At 45.9% G+C, this 22905-nt stretch overlaps 1 protein-coding gene across 2 annotated transcripts in view; it reads left to right on the top strand.

Moving 5' to 3' along the window:
* LOC142583301 (cubilin-like) overlaps positions 1-22905 on the top strand; it is a 267105-nt gene that overhangs the window by 43224 nt on the left and 200976 nt on the right. For both annotated transcript variants that reach the window (XM_075693717.1, XM_075693716.1), the window contains exons 5-10: positions 5162-5206; positions 5301-5339; positions 5962-6063; positions 12329-12432; positions 14079-14202; positions 17338-17506. In XM_075693717.1, coding sequence (XP_075549832.1) covers positions 5162-5206; positions 5301-5339; positions 5962-6063; positions 12329-12432; positions 14079-14202; positions 17338-17506 — 583 coding nt within the window. The remainder of the gene's footprint in view (positions 1-5161; positions 5207-5300; positions 5340-5961; positions 6064-12328; positions 12433-14078; positions 14203-17337; positions 17507-22905) is intronic.

Here is a 22905-nt window from a genome sequence, read left to right as displayed (position 1 = left end):
TCAGCCGACCGTGACATGGGCTGCTCCCATCACTGCAAATCCCTGGCTAACGCGCGACAACCGGCCGATCTGTTTTGCATGCGGTAGTCCTGGTCATATCGCCCGATTCTGCCGCCGTCGTGTGCCAGGATACTCAGACACCCGTTCACCGAACTACGTGGATTGTCCCCGCTCTCGTTATGAAAGTCCGGGTCCCCAAACAAGCACGTCTTCACGTGACTATCCGCAACCCACGTCTCGTCACTCACGTTCACGCCGTCGCCGCTCCTTGTCGCCCATGCGGCGTCGACCAACTCCTGAAAATGAGGGAAACTAGCCCCCGCAGTTCGTGAGGCAAGAAATGCGCTGTCGAAATGCTTAAGTCTTCGAACTTTGCCGTCGAATATTGTCGAAGTTTTTGAAGAAGGCAACCGTGCATATGCTGTTGTCGATACCGGTGCTGCCGTTTCTTTTATAGACGCTACACTTTGCCGCAAGCTTCGGAAGGTGACCACGCCTCTTGAGATGATGCCCTTAGGTAAGTGAATGGAGACCCTGTGCTGCCTGCACTGCTCGACTTATTATCGCTAAAGAGCACCACATTGCTGAGTTTATCGTCCTTTCATCCTGCTCGCACAACATCATACTTGGCGGGGACTTTCTATCATTTAATCACGCCGTTATTGATTGTGCCAGATCTGAACTTGAGCTCTTCTTGTTGTATGACCAGTCCTACAACCCCGCTCATCAAGCCGCACACAAACTAGTCGTAACAGAAGACACAGAAATCCCTCCGACAGCAGCTGTTTTGCTCCCCGTGTTCTGCAACAGCATATGTGATGAAGTTGCATTCTTTGAACCATCACGCCTCCTTCTAAGTCGGAAGCCACTTCTGCCTTATTCGACCCTCTCTATTTCGAATAAAACAAGCGCTCTCTGCCTCACAAATCCTCTTCAGTATCCCATCAAACTGCTTAAACGTGAATCCCTTGGATGCGTGCAACCCATTGATATCGGCCGAATTTTTTCCGTGCAGCAAGATTCAGCTCGACGCGACCTCGACGTCGTCAGTTCTCTTAATCCTTCTGACGAACCTACTGCCGACCTATTCGATTCATCGATCGCAGACGGACTGTCACCATTTGAACGCTCTGCTCTTCTCCAGCTGCTCTACCAGTTCCGCGACTCTTTCGATGTTGCTCAACGTTCCCTTGCCCGAACTTCTACCATTGTTCACTATTTCGACACCGGCTTCAACTCGCCAGTGCGACAACGCCTTTACCGTGTGTCCCCCCGTGGAATTATTACCGACCAGGTTGACGATTTGCTTAAACGCGACGTTATTCGCCCTTCACAAAGTCCGTGGGCATCCCCTGTGGTTCTCGTTAAAAAAAAGGATGGATCGATTCGCTTCTGCGTGGATTACCGGCGCCTAACCAAGGTCACTCGAAAAGACGTGCACCCTTTACCCAGAATTGACGATGCCCTTGATTGCCTACAAGGTGCCGAGTTTTTTTTGGTCGTTAGATTTGCGTTCCGGATATTGGCAGGTGCCTTTAGCAGAGGCCGACCGTTCAAAGACAGCCTTCGTCACGCTTGACGGTCCATATGAATTCAATGTCATGCCCTTCGGCCTCTGCAATGCGCCTGCCACCTTCGAGCGCATGATGGACTCTGCTACCTCGACGACATTGTTGTCTTTGAGCCAGATTTCCCAACCCATCTCGAACGCCTCAACCATGTCCTGACGTGTCTGAAGACCGCTCAGCTGCAACTAAATCTCAAGAAGTGCCGCTTTGCTGGGCGAAAACTTACAATTCTCGGTCACGTCATATCAAAGGACAATGTGCTTCCGGACCCGGCTAGACTACGTGCCGTGACCGACTTCCCCAAGCCGACGACTCTGAAGCAGTTACGATGCTTCATAGGGTTATGCTCCTACTTTCGTCGGTTTGTGCGCAACTTCGCCTCTATCATTGCGCCTTTGACCCAACCTTTAAGCAGCGCCTCCAGTCTCTCGTCATGGTCTCCTGAGTGTGACCAAGCCTTCTCCACCCTTCGCCGTCTCCTGACGTCACCACCTATACTGCGCCACTACGATCCTACGGCCGCAACTGAGGTGCACACAGACGCCGGCGATGTCGGCCTCGGTGCTGTTCTCGCACAACGAAAGCCTGGGTTCGCAGAGTATGTCGTCACATACGCCAACAGAACGCTCACCAAGGCTGAGTCAAACTATAGCGACACCGAGAAAGAATGCTTGGCAATAGTCTGGGCGCTTGCCAAGCTTGATGTAGTTACAGACCATCATGCATTATGTTGGTTGTCTTCGTTGAAGGATTCGTCAGGTCACCTTGCGCGCTGAGCTCTTCAACTTCAAGAGTTTGACATCCGCGTTATATATCGTTCCGGACGCAAGCATTCCGATGCTGATGCACTGTCGCGGTCACCACTATCCACCGAAACTGCGTCCACATCCACTATAGACCACCCTTTGTCAGCTCTTGATGTCGCCACCGTCTCCTCTGCACAGCGCCAGAATCCCTGGATCGCTTCGTTTCTTGACGTTTTATCTGAGGCACCCACCCTTTCAACCATTCGAACACTGCGACGCCAGGCTTCGTACTCCAGCATCCGTGATGGCCTCTTGTACCGGCGCAACTACTTGCCAGATGGTATGAAGTGGCTCCTAGTTGTCCCCAGAACGCTGCGCTCTACAATCTGCGCGTCCTTTCACTCCGACCCGCAGTGTGCTCACGGCGGTGTATTCAAGACCTATGAACGCTTACGGAAAAGGTACTACTGGCGTGGAATGTTTCGCTTTGTCCGCAAGTTCATTCGCGGCTGCCACGAGTGTCAGCGACGAAAAAAACCACCGCACCCTGCCGCAGGTTCATTACAGCCCCTTCCATGCCCAGACCGCCCATTCGACCGCGTTGGAATTGGCCTTTATGGACCTTTACCTGTGAATACGGCGGGAAACAGATGGGCTATCAGTGCTGTCGACCACCTTACACGATACGCCGAAACCACTGCTCTTCCCACGGCGACAGCATAGGACGTCGCCTCTTTCATCCTCAAGTGTTTTGTGCTTCGACACGGTCCTCCTCGCGAACTCCTCAGTGGCCGTGGCCGCGTATTTCTCTCCAATGTAATTCAAGCACTTCAACACCAGTGCAACATTATACATCGGACGTGTACTGCCTACCACCCTCAGACGAACGGTCTCACTGAGCGGTTTAATCGGACACTGGGCGACATGCTTGCGACACATGTTGCATCTGATCAGTCAAACTGGGACCTGGTTCTTCCATTTGCGACATACGCGTATAACACCGCTACGCAAGTCACAACCGGGTTTTCCCCCTTCTTCCTTCTGTACGGTCGTCAGCCGACGCACACTATCGACACGTTGCTGCCATACGCACCAGATGCTTCAGAGTGCACACCCGTGTCGGAAGCCGCCCGTTACGCTGAAGATGGCCGACAACTATCCAAGCGCTTTACTACAGCCGACCAACAACGCCAGAAAAACGCCCGCGATGATGTCCACTCTCTTGCCGCAACATTCGCTCCTGGATCACTTGTGTGGCTGCTTGTACCACCTTGCGCCCCTGGCTTGTCGTCCAAACTACTCCCAAATTATTATGGTCCCTACCGCGTCATCGAGCGTACTTCTCCCGTAAACTGCGTCATTGAACCTCTTACGCTGCACGGCGACCGTCGTCGACGTGGACGTGATTTTGTTCACGTAGACCGCCTCAAGCCGTACTTCGACCCTCTTTTCCTCACCTGTTAGATCGCCAGGATGGCTCCACCTTTCCTGACGGGGGCAATTGTAATGAAAGGAAGAGAATGACATCCCGATCATCATCAAGAGCTGCCGCCTGTTTGTTGTACAAGTCCAATAAACCACCTTACACGCATTACATTACCGCCTCGTCCAAACAATATCTACACCGCATAACTTTCATTATTGTGCTTTTTTCTTGTGTTTTCTTTGCTTCCGCAAAAAAGGAAGAAATTGTGTATTTGCAACAGTGTATATGTCGAATTGCGCATTGAAGAATGTATTGTGTAACACATTTGTCGATTTAATATATGTATAATGTTCATTGGTAATTAGCGTTAATTCTTTTTTCTCTCGGTTTCAATTGTACGTGAGTGCTATATGTACTACACATACATTCTGTTTCACTAGAATTCATTTTACACACACACACACACACGCACATATATATATATATATATATATATATATATATATATATATATATATATATATATATATATATATATATATATATATATATATATATATATATATATATATATATATATATATATATTGACGCGTATATTCTACTACGATGGGGACATAAGGGACTCGACGATGATGGACAACGACGATGGGGGACATCGACGATGGAAGACAACGACGATGGGGGACATAAGGGACTCTATCTAGTGGGTGGCTAAGATTTGAGAGAGGACGAAGAAGACGTGCCTCGGTTCCGTTTGTTTTTGAACAGGTTGTCCTGTTGTTCTTGAACGTCTTCCTGTCTTCTGTCCGCGTTGTAACGCGACAATATATATATGTGTGTGTGTGTGTGTATATATATATATATATATATATATATATATATATATATATATATATATATATATATATATATAATATGCATTACGTCTGTCAGTCGTGTTATTGGGACTTAGGTGATTCTAGCTGAATATGTAACACCTCACCCTGTGCTCTGGCACTGCTTCTTAAAAAGGGCTGCGGACCTTGTCGAGCCATAAAAAGGCTTTTTGTTCGTGGTCCTCAGCATTGTGGTGGTGAAATAAAGGGAATTAAATTGAATAGAATTGAATATTTATGCTTGCTCAGATAATAATTGCGGGTTGTGGAGGAGCCAGCAACACAAATTGGTAATATTTGCAATGATACAACATAAACAGTCGTTGATTCAGCCAGTCATACTTGAGAGCCGTCAACTGCCTCGTTATTCACTGACATTTCATCGAGAAAGAGTGTGAGCTCTAGCTTGGTGGTGTATTATATTAGCCGAGTAGAGTAGTAATAGCACAAAGCAGTAAAGTAGTCTCAAGCATCACTATCTCATTCACGATTTAAAGTGCCCGTGTAATTCTAAGACAGCCTAACAAATGTCTCTGTCCGCAGGTTCGGAGGTTAGAGGGCAACGTTACTCGGACACTGCGAGTGCCCGTAAGTACGCTCTGTGTATTTTTTCACGACACGAAACAAGTTGATCGTCCGAACGCGACTTTTATTTGTCTAATATTTCACTTCGGGCTTTCAGTTGAACCGGCTGGTGGCTGCACTACGAAGACTCCGAAATGTAAGATCTTCGGAAAACCTATTACGGGATTCAGCACGAAAGCTTGCAAAAGAAAATACCTGCAACACATTCTTCATATCAATGATGAGTCGCCGTAACTGCTGCAGAAGGCGTGCTACAGATATGTATTTAAAGTCATGCTTTAACAAAACAAATAGCTGTGCGTATCGCAATATATGGTAAGAATATCATCTTCCAATAGTTCACATATAAAGCCTTCCAGGTTTTATCCTATGGTTACAATATGATCGGAACTTGGTTGTTTTTACACAGTAAACCACAAATAACAGTGACGTACTGCTGACCTTAGCTAAAAACTAGCATTTTTAAAGAGAGCAAGAATCCTATAATGTTTGACATGCTTCAACATGAAAAACCAGCACTAACTGCAGCATCACACTGTTTGAGATAGGGCTCTTTTTTTTAATGTCGATGCACGACGAACTAATTTGGCTTCGCACTTTGGCGCATTTAATTCATTTTTTTGCAGAGTCAGCATATATACAGGCCCCGTTTGTTTTCTGCCAAAGAAGTAGATGTCTTCAGAATGGCACGTTAGCAAACTGCGTACATTTGACTGCTCGTTGCACGCATTTTGAAGCAAGTTCCGTTCAATTCACAGGGGCTGAACCAAGATCCCTGCCGATCAAATCCCTGCAGCCATGGGGGAACGTGCATCGGTCGTTTCAACGCGTACACCTGCCTCTGTCCACCGTCATGGGAGGTATGCCAACATGTGTGCCTCTCCTTCCGATGTGTATAAGCCATCACCACGAGCTATACTGTGTCATTGCTAGTATAGGCTAGCTCCACGTATACTCCTTAAACACATTACTTGAAGACTTATTTAAGTCAGTGTTATTTACAGGGCCTTTTAATGACAGGCAAAATATAATGTAGTCATTATTACGATCGTATCAATTAAGTTAAGTATTGCTATACACCGGTAGGCGTTAGAGAGCACTCTGGTAGAACTGCATATTTCATGTAAAATAGCAACTAAACATAACTGCTAGCATAATCGGGTTCTACTGATAATAGCGAAGCAGTATCATGACTTACATACATGGATGTAGGAGCGTGCTGAATTGGGCTGGTTGGTTCATGACAAAGGGGGTAAAAACAGCGCGAAGGACAGGACGAAAGTGAAGGCGACGTACACAGCGCTGATAGCCAACCACTCTTTATTGCATTTTCACTTGCAATATATAGGAATCCCTATGCGCAGAAAGGTACAATAATGTGTTCATGACGTGCCACTGTTGTCTGCAGTTTATCATACATTTTATGAGTAGCACATTTCACTATTCAGAGGGCACTCTGACACATGAATCACCATATTCGTGCATTTAAACATTTTCACGTATTTCGTGAGCACGTTACTCTGGGTTGCGTCCCTCGAGAGTACATTTTTTCAGGATACAATGTACAGCCAGAGTTTCTGCAGTGCTCTGCCAGATGACTTGCGACTGAACCCTCGTGAGTGACTGTGCGTGTTCTTGTAAAAGGTCATTACTACATCGGCTAGCTTGCCCTATGCAGCCGCCCTGCATGAAAACGGTATATTATATACGTACTGACACATGCAGTTTATGAAAGAGCGTGTGTGTTTCTTATAACATTGGTGCTTTTTAAAAGCCTCTTTCTTCACTCTTCGGCAATGCGCGGAAGCTTAGTGCGGGTAGGGAATGAAACTGCTATTCAAGTTTTTCCTTCAAGCTATTTTTTTAACTTACGGGAAACGTTGTGCATGTATGAAATCACAGCCATAGTAGAATATAGTACGTTGTTTGGATCATACTTGTGTTAAGTATCTTTTCGCCATCTCATAGTGGCTAGTACCCGTCCCGCTATGGAGCTTAACAGCGGTGTCGAATAGCCGGCATGCTGTAGCCATGGCACTTCGCGTCGAAAGCTACTTGTCGTTTGACGATGACAAGAGTGGTTCACTGCTGCCTTGAGCGATGTTACGATGATTGAGCAATGTTACATTTAACGAGTACTTCGTTATATCCTTAGTACATTATTACCTTCGTTTGACGATGCGTCGTTTAATTGAAAATGCAATAAATTGTGGTGCTCAGTGAGCGTTGTGTCCGTACTCTCCACTTACAACTGTCCTTCGAGCTGTTAACCCCCTTGATACATTGTTGTATTCGCATCTAGCGCTGACGCTTTTTTCACCATCTGCGCAGCATGGCCACAGCTCCCTCAAACGACCCTTAAGTATGCCATAACAGTACCAAAGTGTGTGAACTAAAGCAAAGGAAAGCGAAAAAGTCAAGAAACAACGTTGCTATTTTTTTAATACGACCTTGCTTGTGCAGATGAAAGTGCAGTAAGCTGTGCGTAAACTGAACTCGAAGGGAAAGAAATATGTGTTCCGTTTATCCGAAGTGTCATTCAAGCGGAGGACCCAGAATCACCAACACTTTCTATTTTATTTCTTTGTTTTTCGAAAAGCGTTCGACTGTACTGATGTTACTATAGTGAAACAAACAAGAGGCTCTGCTGCGCTCTGCTTCAATTAATGTAGCTCTTCTTACGAAAGGTTGTGCTCGTGTGCGAAAGGATTCCCAATTCTCTGCTTGGATCTTGCGTACAAAGTAGCGTTGCAGACTTTGATCTGCACCCTTTGCTGTATGGTCCTAAATACTAAAGCACACTGAAACGGCAAAGAGGCAAGATTCACAGAGGCAGCTGGCTACCCGGATGGCCGACGATTCGCAGCGGCAGCCGTCAACACCGACGGCAAAGCTACGCACACAGTCAGTATCAAGACCAAACAACCTGACACGGCCGAGAAAGTGGTCTTTGCCCTTGTTATGGCCCTCATAGAAAACCAAGTTATCATGAGCGATTCGCGCACGGCAGTCCGAAATCACGCGAAGTGAAAAATTTCGCCGGAAGCTTTCAGGATCCTCCAAAGCACAACTCAAGCTCGGGAAACCCCGATCACAGTGACCTGGCTCCCCACCCACATGCACGCAGTCTGTCCTAAACTTACCAAGCTTAACGAGACGGCACACACCGCTGGTCGCAACATAATTGACCATCACAGAACAGCCCTTGAGGGTGAGGCAGACCAGAACAGGCCAACGAGCTACAATGAAATAACTAAGGGTTCCTATCTGGCGCGAAGAAGTTCCCCTCCGCCTAATAAGTTAAGCAGAGCCCAAACCATCACCTTGTTCATCACCACTACAGACGATAGTTATCCCAACCCGCTAGCATATCACATATCCTTCACTGAGATCTATCACGACAGTACCTGCAAGGTCTGTGGTTTAAAACCTGCTACACTAAGACACATGCTCTGAGAATCTGAAGCATAGACTAAAGGCGTTAATCCCGATGTTCTCTCAGCGAGGTGGGCCGATTCCCTGCATAGCTCCACACTCGCTGATCAAATCTGGGCCGTGCAGCAGGCCCGCGAGGCGGCGACTAGGCAAGACCTGGACGTCCCGACGTGGTAAGCCTGAGCCCGGGTCATAAATCTGCAGGACACTAAAAAATGTTTATACCAACCAACTGGAACAATATCATCCATGCATTCGTCAACAGAATCACAGTATTCCTCATGAAACTCGCCGATAACTATTTGAAATGTATCTGCAGGCAAGGGACCAGTTAAAGGCACCATCGAACGTATCTCTTTGCCGAAGGCCTGAAGGAAGCACTAGTGGCAGCCTGACCACAAAATCTTACCTCCTCCGTAGTTCTTTTACTCCTCAGGAATCCTTACTTTTCTGGCAATGACCTCAGGATAGAAACATCATTGTAGCTTCGACATCTTTAATTCGCATTAGCTCTCAGTTCAGTTCAGTTTATTTTTCACCACAAGAAAAGTACACAAGGTGTAAAGATGGTGGAAACATCGTGACGGGAAAAAAGCTGCATTATAGCAACTTGACGGAGCTCCGGCCACCGTGAACAAGGAGCAAATAGGTGCAAACACTGCATCGCAAAAAAAAGTGGTAATACGCACAGCAGTGAGGACACTACAAGATGAAGAACAAGATATCTTGGAAGACAGAACCCAGAAATTGGGATTGGGTGAATACTAACATGTCATCTCAAAAAGAAAATATAAGCACCATATGTTCAGTGGTTGGAAAGTAAACTAAAGCGGCAGCTGTGACAGCGCTCCGAATACTGCCCTAAGCATAATTTTCCGTGCGCTGCAGGGGCCAGATCCGCAAGTGCCGGATGGAGTCGATTTTTTTCCCTATATAAGGCCATCTGATATCTTTGTCGAAGCTTTCTAGTTCAATACGTCGATGAGTTAGGTGGTAGTTTCGTTTAAATACCATTTAACTGGAGCTAAGAAATAGGTGTGTTTGGTTCACCAGAAGTTTGTTAGCATTGTGGCTATGGGTGCCCAACCAAAGTTGCTACGATCATTCCGTTTACCCGGCATTTCCGTTGAAGCGAATTTTTTTATCCTTAGTTCACTTTATAACATGTCTGCAAGCCAAGCAAGAAGGAACGCAGATACCTCATGTCGTCTGGAGCGCAGTCACCTATTATCTGAAAGTCAAACACGCAGAGAGTGTGGCGAGGAAATATCCGGAACCAAGTTATGGGCACATGGATGAAGTCCGCAAAAGATACAGCGCAAAAGTAATTTTATCGATTGTCAGAAAAGTACTATCTACTCTGGATATTTTCTTACGTTTAATCATTGTGTGCCAACCACACGGCAAGGCTCAATTCACAATTTTCTCGCGTTCCTACTATCTTTAGTTCTTAGCCGATCTGCGGATCGCACGACAGCGAGACAGAAAACACACATTGGTGCTTGTTCTCATTGCACTCATAAGCTTAGTTTTGGGTCTTGTTGAGGCCTTTATCAATCAAGGTTGGTCCAACATTGCCTCCGCTTGCAGTGCTACCTGTGTGGACGCGTATGCTTTAACAAGTTTACTAGCGTTACAACACAAATCATCGTTTCTTTTTAACGTAATTTGAGGATTACATCTTCTTTGTGACTTATTAAGGCGGTATTTTTGTTGTCGCTTTGCTACATCAAACCCGCACAGAACAGCTCCGTCACAAACGCTTCTCGTAGCTCAAACGACTGGTAGCTCAAACAAACATGACATACCTTTACAGCACTGAAAGGCAGGCGTGCAATCACGCGTAGAAACAAGAATGAAAACGACAACACGAATGCCGACTATCCACTCTTGAACCAGTAAACCCCTACCACCAACAAACTAAGATGATCGGTTGACGGGTTATAGCTTCCCAAAGTGACACAGGACTAGAAGCGCAGCTAGACTGGAGGGTTGGACACCAGTCCTGAACGGCCTTGAAATTTTTTTTTATTTGTGGTGTGAGTTTAGATTATAGGTTGATGTTTCTATTTCGATAGAGTGACTCCATTCGGCGGCTTGTTTTATTATTGATCTTGCTGCGGAAAACATGCCATCGTCAACATACAAGGGACAGGAAAACCACTAAACACTCTCAAGACTATTATTTAAGCGAAGCTTTCTTAGCGAACGCTCCTGGACTTTACTGGCCAAGGCTGGTGGTTGCCGCTGTGGTATCGCCCAATAAATCACTTTAAAAAATAATTACGTTGCCGATGCTGGGACGGAGCCTGGGGCCCCTAGTATATGAGCTGCCCGATGCTCAAACAATCAGGCTCGAACCGAGGCTCTGACCAAAGCCTTCTCGCTCTTTCGGATGATCTTCGCGTGTGTGACAGTGCGTAGCACGAGTGCGCGAGAACACGAGAGCGCGCCAGTTTGCTTTACGCCAAAGACGCAGGAATAACATGCGAACATATACAGCATTTCATTGACCGGCATCACATAGATACCCGATTGCGCATTAGGTCGGCACGCCTATTATTAACATTATTGTTTGTTAATAACCCAGTTATTGTTATTATTATTATTATTATTAGTAGTAGTAGTAGTAGTAGTAGTAGTAGTAGTACTAGTAGTAGTAGTAGTAGTAGTAGTAGTAGTAGTAGTAGTAGTAGTAGTAGTAGTAGTAGTAGTAGCAGCCGAAGCAGGAGTATTTTATTATTGTGAGAATTTTGACCGAGCGTGTGCAGGGAGAGTTCATAAATATACGTATTTAAAACAACGTTTTCTGACCTCCCGTCCCAACGAGTTTTCAAGTCTTATCATCCTACACTTCAGTCACTTAGCTGCAGACGTAGTCGTACTGACGTCTTCTTTTTGTACAATATCTTTCATGGAATTATTACATGTTCGGATCTACTAGCTCCTGTTTCACCGCGGGTTCCGCAGACTACTACACCGGGGAACACTGACCCTTCCTCGTTCCTGCGTCTTTCAGCAGACGCTTAAGCCTCTCCCCAGAATGCAAAGTCTGTACGACTGATGTGTTCTCCATCTTGCCATATTTCAAACGTGTTGTCTTCTTCCTGTTCCAAGGTTCGCACTTTCTCTTCATGCCTTCTTCCTATGCACTCCTCTCCTGTCTTCTCATAATTTCTCTTTTCGGCCGTACATGTTCTCCGTCTATCGACGTACTATTGCTTATTGTGTAGCTGTCTATCCAGTTCTTTCTTTCTTTATTTATGTTTAATCCCATATTTGTTGGCCGTGGTTCTTTTACATTTTTACCTTCTTTTGTGTTTCCTGTGTACGAGCACCCAGACTTCAGTGTTTGGGCAAGTAAATAACTTGTGAAGTGACTTATTGACTATTATTATTATTATTATTATTATTATTATTATTATTATTATTATTATTATTATTATTATTATTATTATTATTATTATTATTATTATTATTCAGAGCTGCCATATGTTTCGGGCTATTCTCACGAAACTTTTCTTGCGTAAGAGCACTTCTCTACTGTAGTGGCATTGGGTCGCCCACCAATAAATTGTAGCGAGGCAACGGGGTCACCGCCGCGGTGATGTCCACTAAAGAACGACACTTACGAAGTAGACAGTTTATTATCTACGTGGACCCTGATATGGTGGATTGTCTGCCTCGAAGGGAACCCGGTGTGAGGAGGACGTGGACGAGTGCTCCCACTTGGCCGGAAGTGATCTCGGTTGCCAGAACAACGCCCGGTGCATAAACACGCCCGGAAGCTACCGGTAAGCCTACCTACGTCATTTTCCGGAGGCGCCAAATGAGCCCTAGTTGCACAGGCCTTAGCAAAAGTGTTCGGGACGGGGAGAACCACAGTGAAGTGCTGCAGTGGATTTCCGAAGCTGTTTGCTCGTAAGCGCTCGTCTTCTCTGCACTTTGTTAATTGTCACCCGTGTCGCTTCACCAACTTACGAGCTCGCTTTCTTCTCTTGCGTACGACCAGCTTCTTGAACCCAGGCATTCAACTCGCTCGTGGTTTTGAGGCTCAGCTTAGAGCTTTTCATGCAGCCTACCCTGCCCAGGTCACACGAATAATCACGTAGGGCATACATGGTTTCCTGCTCAGTTGTGTTCTTGATCACGCGCGAGCAACGTCATCAAACTAGGTACTTTTGCAACCCGTCAATTTCAAACGTTTATGGGAGCAGACGTTCATCTGTAATGAACAGCTGAAGATTAACCTCTTTTACAAACCTTTAAACATTGTGAGGGATCATTTTATATAATGCTTTGGTTCAGTTATATTAGTAAATAATTAGTTAGGTAGATAGGTAATTAAGCAAGGATTAGGGCGCAAGAAGCTTGCGTGGGGCTTTTGTCCACGAGGCAAGAGTCTCTTGTCCACCAACAAATGTTTCGTGCACGATGGACAAAATTGAGGGTTTTCTGGGCGGTCGACACCGTGAAAAGCAGACCGCAAATTTTCCTTCAAGAGAAATAAAAGTAAAACAGAAAAAGAAATACTTCGCCACTCGAAATGCAGCAGCCGGAACCATCCTGGAGACGTATTCTTGGAGGATCACTTTCGGAGATATCACTTTCAGGTTGAACAAAACTGGCAAAACCGCTTGAACTCTTGGGCTGGTTGAGCAAAATCGTTTGAATGATTCAACGCGCTCTGTATTACGACACGCGAAACGGATAGTAGCGCCGAAAGTGATCTTCTGAGAATACCGCCCGTGTAAGTGCCGCTGCTGTGCTCATCTTGCTAGATAATTTAAAATGATTTGCAATCACCAACGTAGCGTAAGCACCTTCGCGTGTTTCTATATTTTCACGTCACCCGCCGTGGTTGTTCAGTGGCTATGGTGTTGGGCTGCTGAGCACGAGGTCGCGGGATCGAATCCCGGCCACGGCGGCCGCATTTCGATGGGGGCGAAATGCGAAAACACCCGTGTGCTTAGATTTAGGTGCACGTTAAAGAACCCCAGGTGGTCAAAATTTCCGGAGTCCTCCACTACGGCGTGCCTCATAATCAGAAAGTGGTTTTGGCACGTAAAACCCCAAATATTAAAAAATTATTATTAAAAAATATTTTCACGTCCTACGATGAGCGTGGGGCGTGAGACCAGTAACTTCAGTCGCAGCATTCGGTGTTCCGATCTCGTACTTCACGCACTGCGGAAATCAGCGTGCGTGGTTTTTCGCAACCCTCAAACCATATTCCCGTGGTCGTGGACAGAAAAGCTCGTAGTTACGGACACAGAAGCTCATCAATTAGTGAAGGTCGTGTCGTGGTTTCCGTTAAAATATCGCCAACTACAAGTGCATCTTGCACGGGTAAAAAGAGTTTAGGTAGCGCCTTGAACCGTAATCAAAGGTGTATTCCTCATGCTTCCGTTTCTTTCATCGTTTTCGTCTCTCGTCGCAGTTGCGAGTGCGCGCGGGGATTTTACGGGGCTCGCTGCACGGAGAGTCAGGACAGCTGCACGACAACGAGCTCGAGCGCGCTCTGCGACCACGGCACCTGCGTGAGCCTGCCCCGGACGAACGACGTGAGACCCCTTTTCTTGACCTAGACTTCTCAGTTGGCGAAAGGGCTGCGAATCCTTTTCGAAACGACAATATTAAGAGACTTTTCAAACGTATTGGGCATCCAGGGCATGCCGGGTAGATAGATAGATAGATAGATAGATAGATAGATAGATAGATAGATAGATAGATAGATAGATAGATAGATAGATAGATAGATAGATAGATAGATAGATAGATAGATAGATAGATAGATAGATAGATAGATAGATAGCATTCATTTGTATAGGTATAGTGACACGTTTTACATCGACAGAAGGTACGTTTTATGTGACTTAAAGGGGCCCTGTACACGGCCACCCCCTTGGGATTGGTGGAAAATTAGATTCCACGAACAGCATAGGCTGCTGTGAACATTTCAGCTAAATTTTGCATTCGTGCGCGGCACGTGATGCTCACAAGCGGAGCTTGGGGCTAACTTTTTCTCAAACTCTATTTTCAAAGAGGCCTTCTCCTCCCTGCAGTTTCAGAGCTGCCGGCAGCTCCCTCTTGATGTCAGCGAGTAGATTACCATTGTTGCGTACTCTAGGGTAGCGTATCGTACTGCTGCCGAGAACTAGCGGCGCCTGCCTATCGAAGCTCGACCGACGTTACTTGTTGGGTAGCATGGCGTTGTCGGCGGGCTGCAGGCATCCGGTAGACCATGGCGACCAAGCAAGGGCGAGACGATTTTCTAGTGCGAAACTTGCACGGTTTATTCAAAGGTAGATGAAAGAAAATGAGAAGAGCATGAAGTGATTAAAAGTACATTTCGGAGCCCCTTAAATAGCCTGTCTACAATCGTGGGCGGGGTCTTGCTTCCGTCGATGTCACGTGACCAGCATGGAAAGAGGGCCCCTACTCATCTGGTTATACTGAACCTGCTGAAAGGAAGAAGTCGTCCCGCCTCCCGGAATCGTAGATGCCTGTCCGTCTCTTCTGCGCTTTGCGGGTTCGTGGAAGTTCTCTTCTAGGTTCTATTCGGGGAAAGGGCCTCTCTAAACTCGCACGCACACACACACACACAAAAGAGGCTGTACACTGCGAAAGTTAGCCCAGACCACCCGTACGTTAGGCCTTTCGGACCACGCGAGGAATGGCGGTAAGCATCTACTCGTACAAGAGACACGCGATTGCGCGCGCTCACTCCCGGCAGCTCCTGGCACGGAGTAAGACATATAGGAGGGGAAACTCCCGTCAGCGCGAGCGAGCGCGGGCGGCCAGATAAGGTCACAATTGTTGTATGCGCCGACGGGGCCGTATACAGTGGCTGCGCCATGCGGCGCGTCGGAGAAGCCGCAGCGAAAAAAGAAATGCAGCGCCCGGGCAGGCGGCTCCGGCGCGCCCTCAACGGCGGTAATTTCTTTCCAGGCCGCCAGGCGCCGCCAGCACGATAACGGCTCCGCGGGCTTGTGACTTTTTCTGGTCGCCGCAAACAGCGGAGTTTCCACTCCTAAATGTTTCTTGCTCCGTGGCTCCTGGCTAGACGTGATTTGTATCTGGCTATTGATAGAGATTCAAAAATGTGGTTTCGCCTAGTATCCTAGCCGGACCAAGCCAGTCCGCACTGCTTAGCACAGCCAGACTGGATCTCCCGAGCGTGCACTGCAGCCCTGCCGTGCACCATGTGACTGCGCGTAGCTTTGTCTACTGCGTAACTGGTCTTACTTTCCGCACGATTGTCTGCTGACTATACAGGTTATAAACGGGAATTTTAGTGGGATGGAGACTGTCTGTGGGCGTTTACCATACTTGAGCTTATTTCTTATGGTCGAAAGCACCCAAGAAGAAATGAAGTGCGCACTGCGCTTACAATTTCTCTTTCCCCGCGCTCTTTCACAAAAAATACCGCGGCGGCCGCGAGGTGCCGCGACCAGCGCTCTCGCCCTGACGCCGTAGGCTGGGCACTTCCACTCCTCCGCCACCAGCGTGTTTCCGCTTCTTCGCAACAGAGAACGTTGAGGGTAAATGGACAAGGTAAACATTGCGTTCCCAGTATCTACGCTCCATACTAGGTCTTTCTAAAAAAACTTTTCGGTGATATGTTCTAGGAGGTACTACAATCGTTCGAAGCCGTTTTAGAGGCTTCCAGATAAGGTGTTTCAGGGCCTCTCTACACTTCATTCGCGCCCCGACAGCTTCTAGTGATGATGATAACGATAATACGATTACTTCTTTTCAAACTGGCCAGTGGCATGAAGCTCATTCCTTCAACCTTTCTATGTTTATTATTGACTAAATACTACGTTTTACACGAAGTGACTTTAATTGAAAGTACAAATTCCGCTTTATTTTCTCTGTGCCACCCACCTTCTAGCAATCTCTTGCCAGTCTTCCCTGTAGATTGATTTATACGTTTGGTTTGCGAGGAGCGTCCAAAAAAAATCAGTGTTGTAAAAGAATTGCGATATCTACTGTATAAGTTTTTTTTTTATTGCGTCTGCTTCTGCTAAAACAAGTGCCATGACAAACACCTGCCAACGGCGGAGGTGTTGCTACTTGGTTTCTGGCCTGGAAGCTTCCGCAGCAACATGATCCCTATAGCCTACAGCTGCTCTTTCCTATTCTTTCAGTGGCAGCAGCCATGCAACAGCGAAAAGAAATATAGGTTAATGGCGCACTCTGGTTCAGCTACTGCCGTCCTTGTATGCGTTGTTCCGGCGTTTCGTAAACTACAACACTTGCCCGGAGAAGCCGAAACCTCCTACTAACGTCGAAAACAGTCGCATATACGATCTCTCAGGCAAACAACTTCTTCCCATAGCACCGTATGTACGTTGCAATTGGCTTTGCATAGCTCGAAAAAATTAAGTGTAGTCAAGTTGAAATTTCCGCAAAAAGAAATAAAAAACAATACAAAAGCGAAACCACACGATGCGAACGCTCACCGGTAACTCGTGCTCTTCTCGTGTAGTCATCGTTCCACCCTTGTTTATTGTTCGAGCCGAAATGTTAGTGAGAACGCGTTCCAACTCGCATAGTTTATCCCTGTTTGGATATCGCACTACCTTACAAAATCCTGCAAAAGTAAATATGGCACTTCAACATTTCTCGCCGCGTGGCGCAAGGCAACGAGCAAGGTGCGTTAAGCTTGTTTTCGGCGCGTCGTCTGTCCGCAGCCACCGTACATGTGCCTGTGCGAACAAGGCTGGACCAAAGGCTTCGGCCAGCCGTCGTGCTCCGTGGACGTGGACGAGTGTAGCACGGGCCACCACTTCTGCTCGAGAAACCCGCCCGTGGCCTGCATCAACTATCCGGGTGGATTTGGATGCGGACCCTGCCCGAGTGGTAAGCTCAACGTGATTTGATAACCTTCCAAAATGTGACGACAGCCGCACTTGAAATATGCTTCGGCTTGCCGCCGTACGGAATCTGCTGGCCGAGAAGAATGTGAAACTCGCGCTGTCAGAGTGGGCAAAAAATGCGCAACTTCGCTTGGGGAAATAAACTAGTTGCAGAGTCCAGAGTTGCGAAGTTCGGCGCCTATTCTCACTCCATTGCGAGCAGTCAGGACCCTCCGTAATCGCCCTCCTTTTAACTCCTGGTCATGGGGAGAGTCGGACCATTCCCCCTCCTGAAATATCTGAGCTGATCCATTCCATTCGTCCGATTCCAGTAAATGATCGCTTTCGCTATAATAGTTGACTACTTGTGCTTTTCTGTCTTTGCAAAGTGAACACATATTTTTGAAGTCTTAAAAACGTTACGAGCACTGTTACGTTTAGAATTTTACCACACAAGAAACGTGTTTTCGGACCTGATATCTTTGCGGCGCTTTGTTGTCCCTGCTAGCTATCTCTGATACGTACATTGTAAAGAGCAGATTTCGGTTTCCGTAAAGGTTCTTTGCTTATGGGCTTGAAAACCATCGTGAGCCCTCAAAAGATACACTAGGCTAAACCTTGTATGGTAGAGCACACGCCTGGTACACATACTTAAGAGAACATCTTATTTCATAAACACATGCACGATTGACAATGCTACGTGTAATAGAACTGAACGAAAAAAATGATATGTTATTGCCTAAACTTTATTATCTGGCCTGTAAAATAGCGTCCAGAAATATGTCAGTTAGGTTGGCTAGAAGTCGCGAATAGGTTACCTGAACATAAAATATATTAAGCTGTCGCAATCGAAATATCTCCAAGACATGTCAACTTGTAGTGACAGCCTCTCATGCGGTACCCTCTTCTGAAGTACTTCTCCATAAGGAAACAGAGCAAAGGCTCAGTCACTCCCTAAGCCTCTTCAAAAGCTTGACACAAGAATGGTTTATAATGATTGATACCTTCAGTATTCGGCTATTCCGCAAGCGGGATAGCCGAAAGTGGACGTGGAGGAGCCCGAACGGCGAGACTAGAAATTAAATAGACTTCATACTCTGCGCTAACCCTGGCATCATACAAGATGTGGACGTGCTCGGCAAGGTGCGCTGCAGTGAACACAGGATGGTAAGAACTCGAATTAGCCTAGACCTGACGAGGGAACGGAAGAAACTGGTACATAAGAAGCCGATCAATGAGTTAGCGGTAAAAGGGAAAATAGAGGAATTCCAGATCAAGCTACAGAACAGGTATTCAGCTTTAACTCAGGAAGAGGACCTTAGTGTTGAAGCAATAAACGACAATCTTGTGGGCATCATTAAGGAGTGTGCAATGGAAGTCGGTGGTAACTCCGTTAGGCAGGATACCAGCAAACTATCGCAGGAGACGAAAGATCTGATCAAGAAACACCAATGTATGAAAGCATCTAACCCTACAGCTAGAATAGAACTGGCAGAACTTTCGAAGTTAATCAACAAGCGTAAGACAGCTGACATAAGGAAGTATAATATGGATAGAATTGAACATGCTCTCAGGAGCGGAGGAAGCCTAAAAACAGTGAAGAAGAAACTAGGAATTGGCAAGAATCAGATGTATGCGTTAAGAGACAAAGCCGGCAATATCATTACTAATATGGATGAGATAGTTCAAGTGGCTGAGGAGTTCTATAGAGATTTATACAGTACCAGTGGCACTCACGACGATAATGGAAGAGAAAATAGTCTAGAGGAATTCGAAATCCCGAAGGTAACGCCGGAAGAAGTAAAGAAAGCCTTAGGAGATATGCAAAGCGGGAAGGCAGCTGGGGAGGATCAGGTAACAGCAGATTTGTTGAAGGATGGTGGACAGATTGTTCTAGAGAAACTGGCCACCCTGTATACGCAATGCCTCATGACCTCGAGCGTACCGCAATCTTGGAAGAACGCTAACATAATCCTAATCCATAAGAAAGGGGACGCCAAAGACTTGAAAAATTATAGACCGATCAGCTTACTGTCCGTTGCCTACAAAGTATTTACTAAGGTAATTGCAAATAGAATCAGGAACACCTTAGACTTCTGTCAACCAAAGGACCAGGCAGGATTCCGTAAGGGCTACTCAACAATAGACCATATTCACACTATCAATCAAGTGATAGAGAAATGTGCAGAATATAACCAACCCTTATATATAGCTTTCATTGATTACGAGAAAGCGTTTGATTCAGTCGAAACCTCAGCAGTCATGGAGGCATTACGGAATCAGGGTGTAGATGAGCCATATGTAAAAATACTGGAAGATATCTATAGCGGCTCCACAGCCACCGTAGTCCTCCATAAAGCAAGCAACAAAATCTCAATAAAGAAAGGCGTCAGGCAGGGAGATACGATATCTCCAATGCTATTCACAGCGTGTTTACAGGAGGTATTCAGAGACCTGGACTGGGAAGAATTGGGGATAAATGTTAATGGAGAATACCTTAGTAACTTGCGATTCGCTGATGATATTGCCTTGCTTAGTAACTCAGGGGACCAATTGCAATGCATGCTCACTGACCTGGAGAGGCAAAGCAGAAGAGTGGGTCTAAAAATTAATATGCAGAAAACTAAAGTAATGCTTAACCGTCTCGGGAGAGAACAGCAATTTACAATAGGCAGCGAGGCACTGGAAGTCGTAAGGGAATACATCTACCTAGGGCAGGTAGTGACGGCGGATCCGGATCATGAGACGGAAATAATCAGAAGAATAAGAATGGGCTGGAGTGCGTTTGGCAGGCATTCCCAAATCATGAACAGCAGGTTGCCGTTATCCCTCAAGAGAAAAGTATATAATAGCTGTGTCTTACCAGTACTCACCTACGGGGCAGAAACCTGGAGGCTTACGAAAAGGGTTCTACTCAAATTGAGGACGACACAACGAGCTATGGAAAGAAGAATGATAGGTGTAACGTTAAGGGATAAGAAAAGAGCAGATTGGGTGAGGGAACAAACGCGAGTTAATGACATCTTAGTTGAAATCAAGAAAAAGAAATGGGCATGGGCACGACATGTAATGAGGAGGGAAGATAACCGATGGTCATTAAGGGTTACGGACTGGATCCCAAGGGAAGGGAAGCGTAGCAGGGGGCGGCAGAAAGTTAGGTGGGCGGATGAGATTAAGAAGTTTGCAGGGACGGCATGGCCACAATTAGTACATGACCGGGGTTGTTGGAGAAGTATGGGAGAGGCCTTTGCCCTGCAGTGGGCGTAACCAGGCTGATGATGATGACCTTCAGTATTCAAATTACGTTTATCATATTTAGGCAGGTTTTCGTTAAGATTGCGGAAAACATATGTTTTGAAAGGTTTTTTTTATCCCATCCACTGGCATAATAAGTATTACCACCTTTTTCTATTAATTTTCTGACCTCCTTATTGTGCTTTCTGGGCGTGTTTGACAGTGGGCTGAAATGCTTGGGGCACTTTCCGAATTTCCATGGACTCGCGCAGGCTACGTCACACGTGCTTTTGCTAACCGAATAATTCACAATAACTAGAAGCCGATCGCCTTAAACCTAATTCAACCTTGTAACGCAGAGAGCTTTCCGGGCAGTCAGAGAATGTGCACGTAGATTACCTTGTTGTTTTTAATCACAGCGGCAGAAGTACTCACCTATAGGTGGATCCTAAAAAAAACCGGTAAGAGAAATACAATGTACTCGACAAGTCTAGTTCAGTCTAAATTGCAAATGCAACGGACTTGTAGTTTTGTGTGCCCATTCCATTAAAATTTCCCTCCGAAATCGCTGGCTTACATTCCATTCTCATTCCGCCTGTCTGATCGCTCTCATCATTCTATTCCCACTATATTCCAGGTGTTTAAAATTCAGGTACGATTGCGAAATTATTCCATCTCTGGAGTTGTCACTCCGCAACACAGGTAGGGACCTCAGTGGGCCTTGTGTAGAAGTTATGGGTCTCTGTGTCAAAATGTACGAGAATATATCCCGGAATTTCAAACTGACATGGCACCTCTTGTTATTATTTAAAGGAATTCAACATGTGATATCAGCACCATATAAAGAATTCTTGTCACAGTAACGCTTGCGATGAAATTAGGAAATTCGCGGGCGTTAGGTGGAATCGGTTGGTACAAAACATGGGTAATTGGAGATCACAGGGAGAGTCCTTCGTCATGCAATGGACCTAAATGATTATGGTGATGGTGATGATGATTATGATTATGATGATGATGATAACACTTGCAACAGCCCTACACTATAAGAAATACATAAGGGACGAGAAATTTATGCAGGGAATTTTGTAGAGGTAAATAAAGCAGGAGATGCTCTGCACGTATTCACAAAAGATTCGTACGCTGTTCTTACGAGATGTTCGCAGTGGCAGAGGGCCAATGAAAAGCAGCAGCTGCCAAAGGAAACATGCGTAATTGGGCTCTTGAATACTGACAGATACGACGAGCGTTTATTACACAGGCTGTTTGGCATAGTTGTGAGATATGGTTATTACAAAGGAATGCTACACGTTAGTTAGCTTTAAGAAAGCTTTTTTTTTCATGTCAATCTTAATGCTGTTTTTGTACATCACGTTATACTCCTGCAGCAGGAAGGGAGCACCGTTTAACTGAATCTGTCACCCATTTCCGGTTACATTTTTTTAGGTTCTATTTAGTTCATTTGAAAAAAAAAGAAGGCTGTTTGTTAGCGCAGAATATCACAGAGAAAATTGAATTTCGCGCCACAACCTAAACAGCTGTGCGTTCTTATGACGGGACCGATGGCCGAGTATACTTAAACGTTTGAGTTGTTTTTTTTTCCTTCAAAAGCTTCCACAACGCTCTAGCTTGTGGAAATGCCAAAGTACAATGTAGTGTTACCTTACGCATAACGTAATAATTGTTATCGAGCAGACTGTGTACAAACCACGCGATGTCACACGGAGCTAGCGAGGAAAATTTAAACCCATCTTATGTTACGTTGGCACATTTTCTCGCTTACTGAGACGATAATCATGATAAATGGAAGAAAGGGAAAAGTGCTAAGGTAATCCTTATACATCAGTCCGGCAGCCTTACCAGCTCATCAAATTATCGACCAATCTTGCTTACTTGTACGGCCGGCAACATGCTCGAGCACCTAATCCTGAAACACATAGTATCATGTGTACAAAAAGTAATTTAATTGTCCCTAATCAGCATGGCTTTAGAAACGGTTTATATACGACTACTCATACTCAACTGATTGAGACAATCCACGACTGGCGTTTACAATGGACTGATGTAGTCACACCGACATGATATTCCTGGACCTATCCAAAGCGTTCGATCGAGTTTCCCATCCTAAGCTACTTCAGAAACTTATTTACTACCTCGGTGATAACAACACGG

Source organism: Dermacentor variabilis, chromosome 5, assembly GCF_050947875.1.
Source record: "Dermacentor variabilis isolate Ectoservices chromosome 5, ASM5094787v1, whole genome shotgun sequence".
Classification (NCBI taxonomy): Eukaryota; Metazoa; Arthropoda; class Arachnida; order Ixodida; family Ixodidae; genus Dermacentor; species Dermacentor variabilis.
The sequence above is the reverse complement of the archived record's forward strand: the minus strand, read 5'-3'. Positions and strand labels throughout refer to the sequence as shown.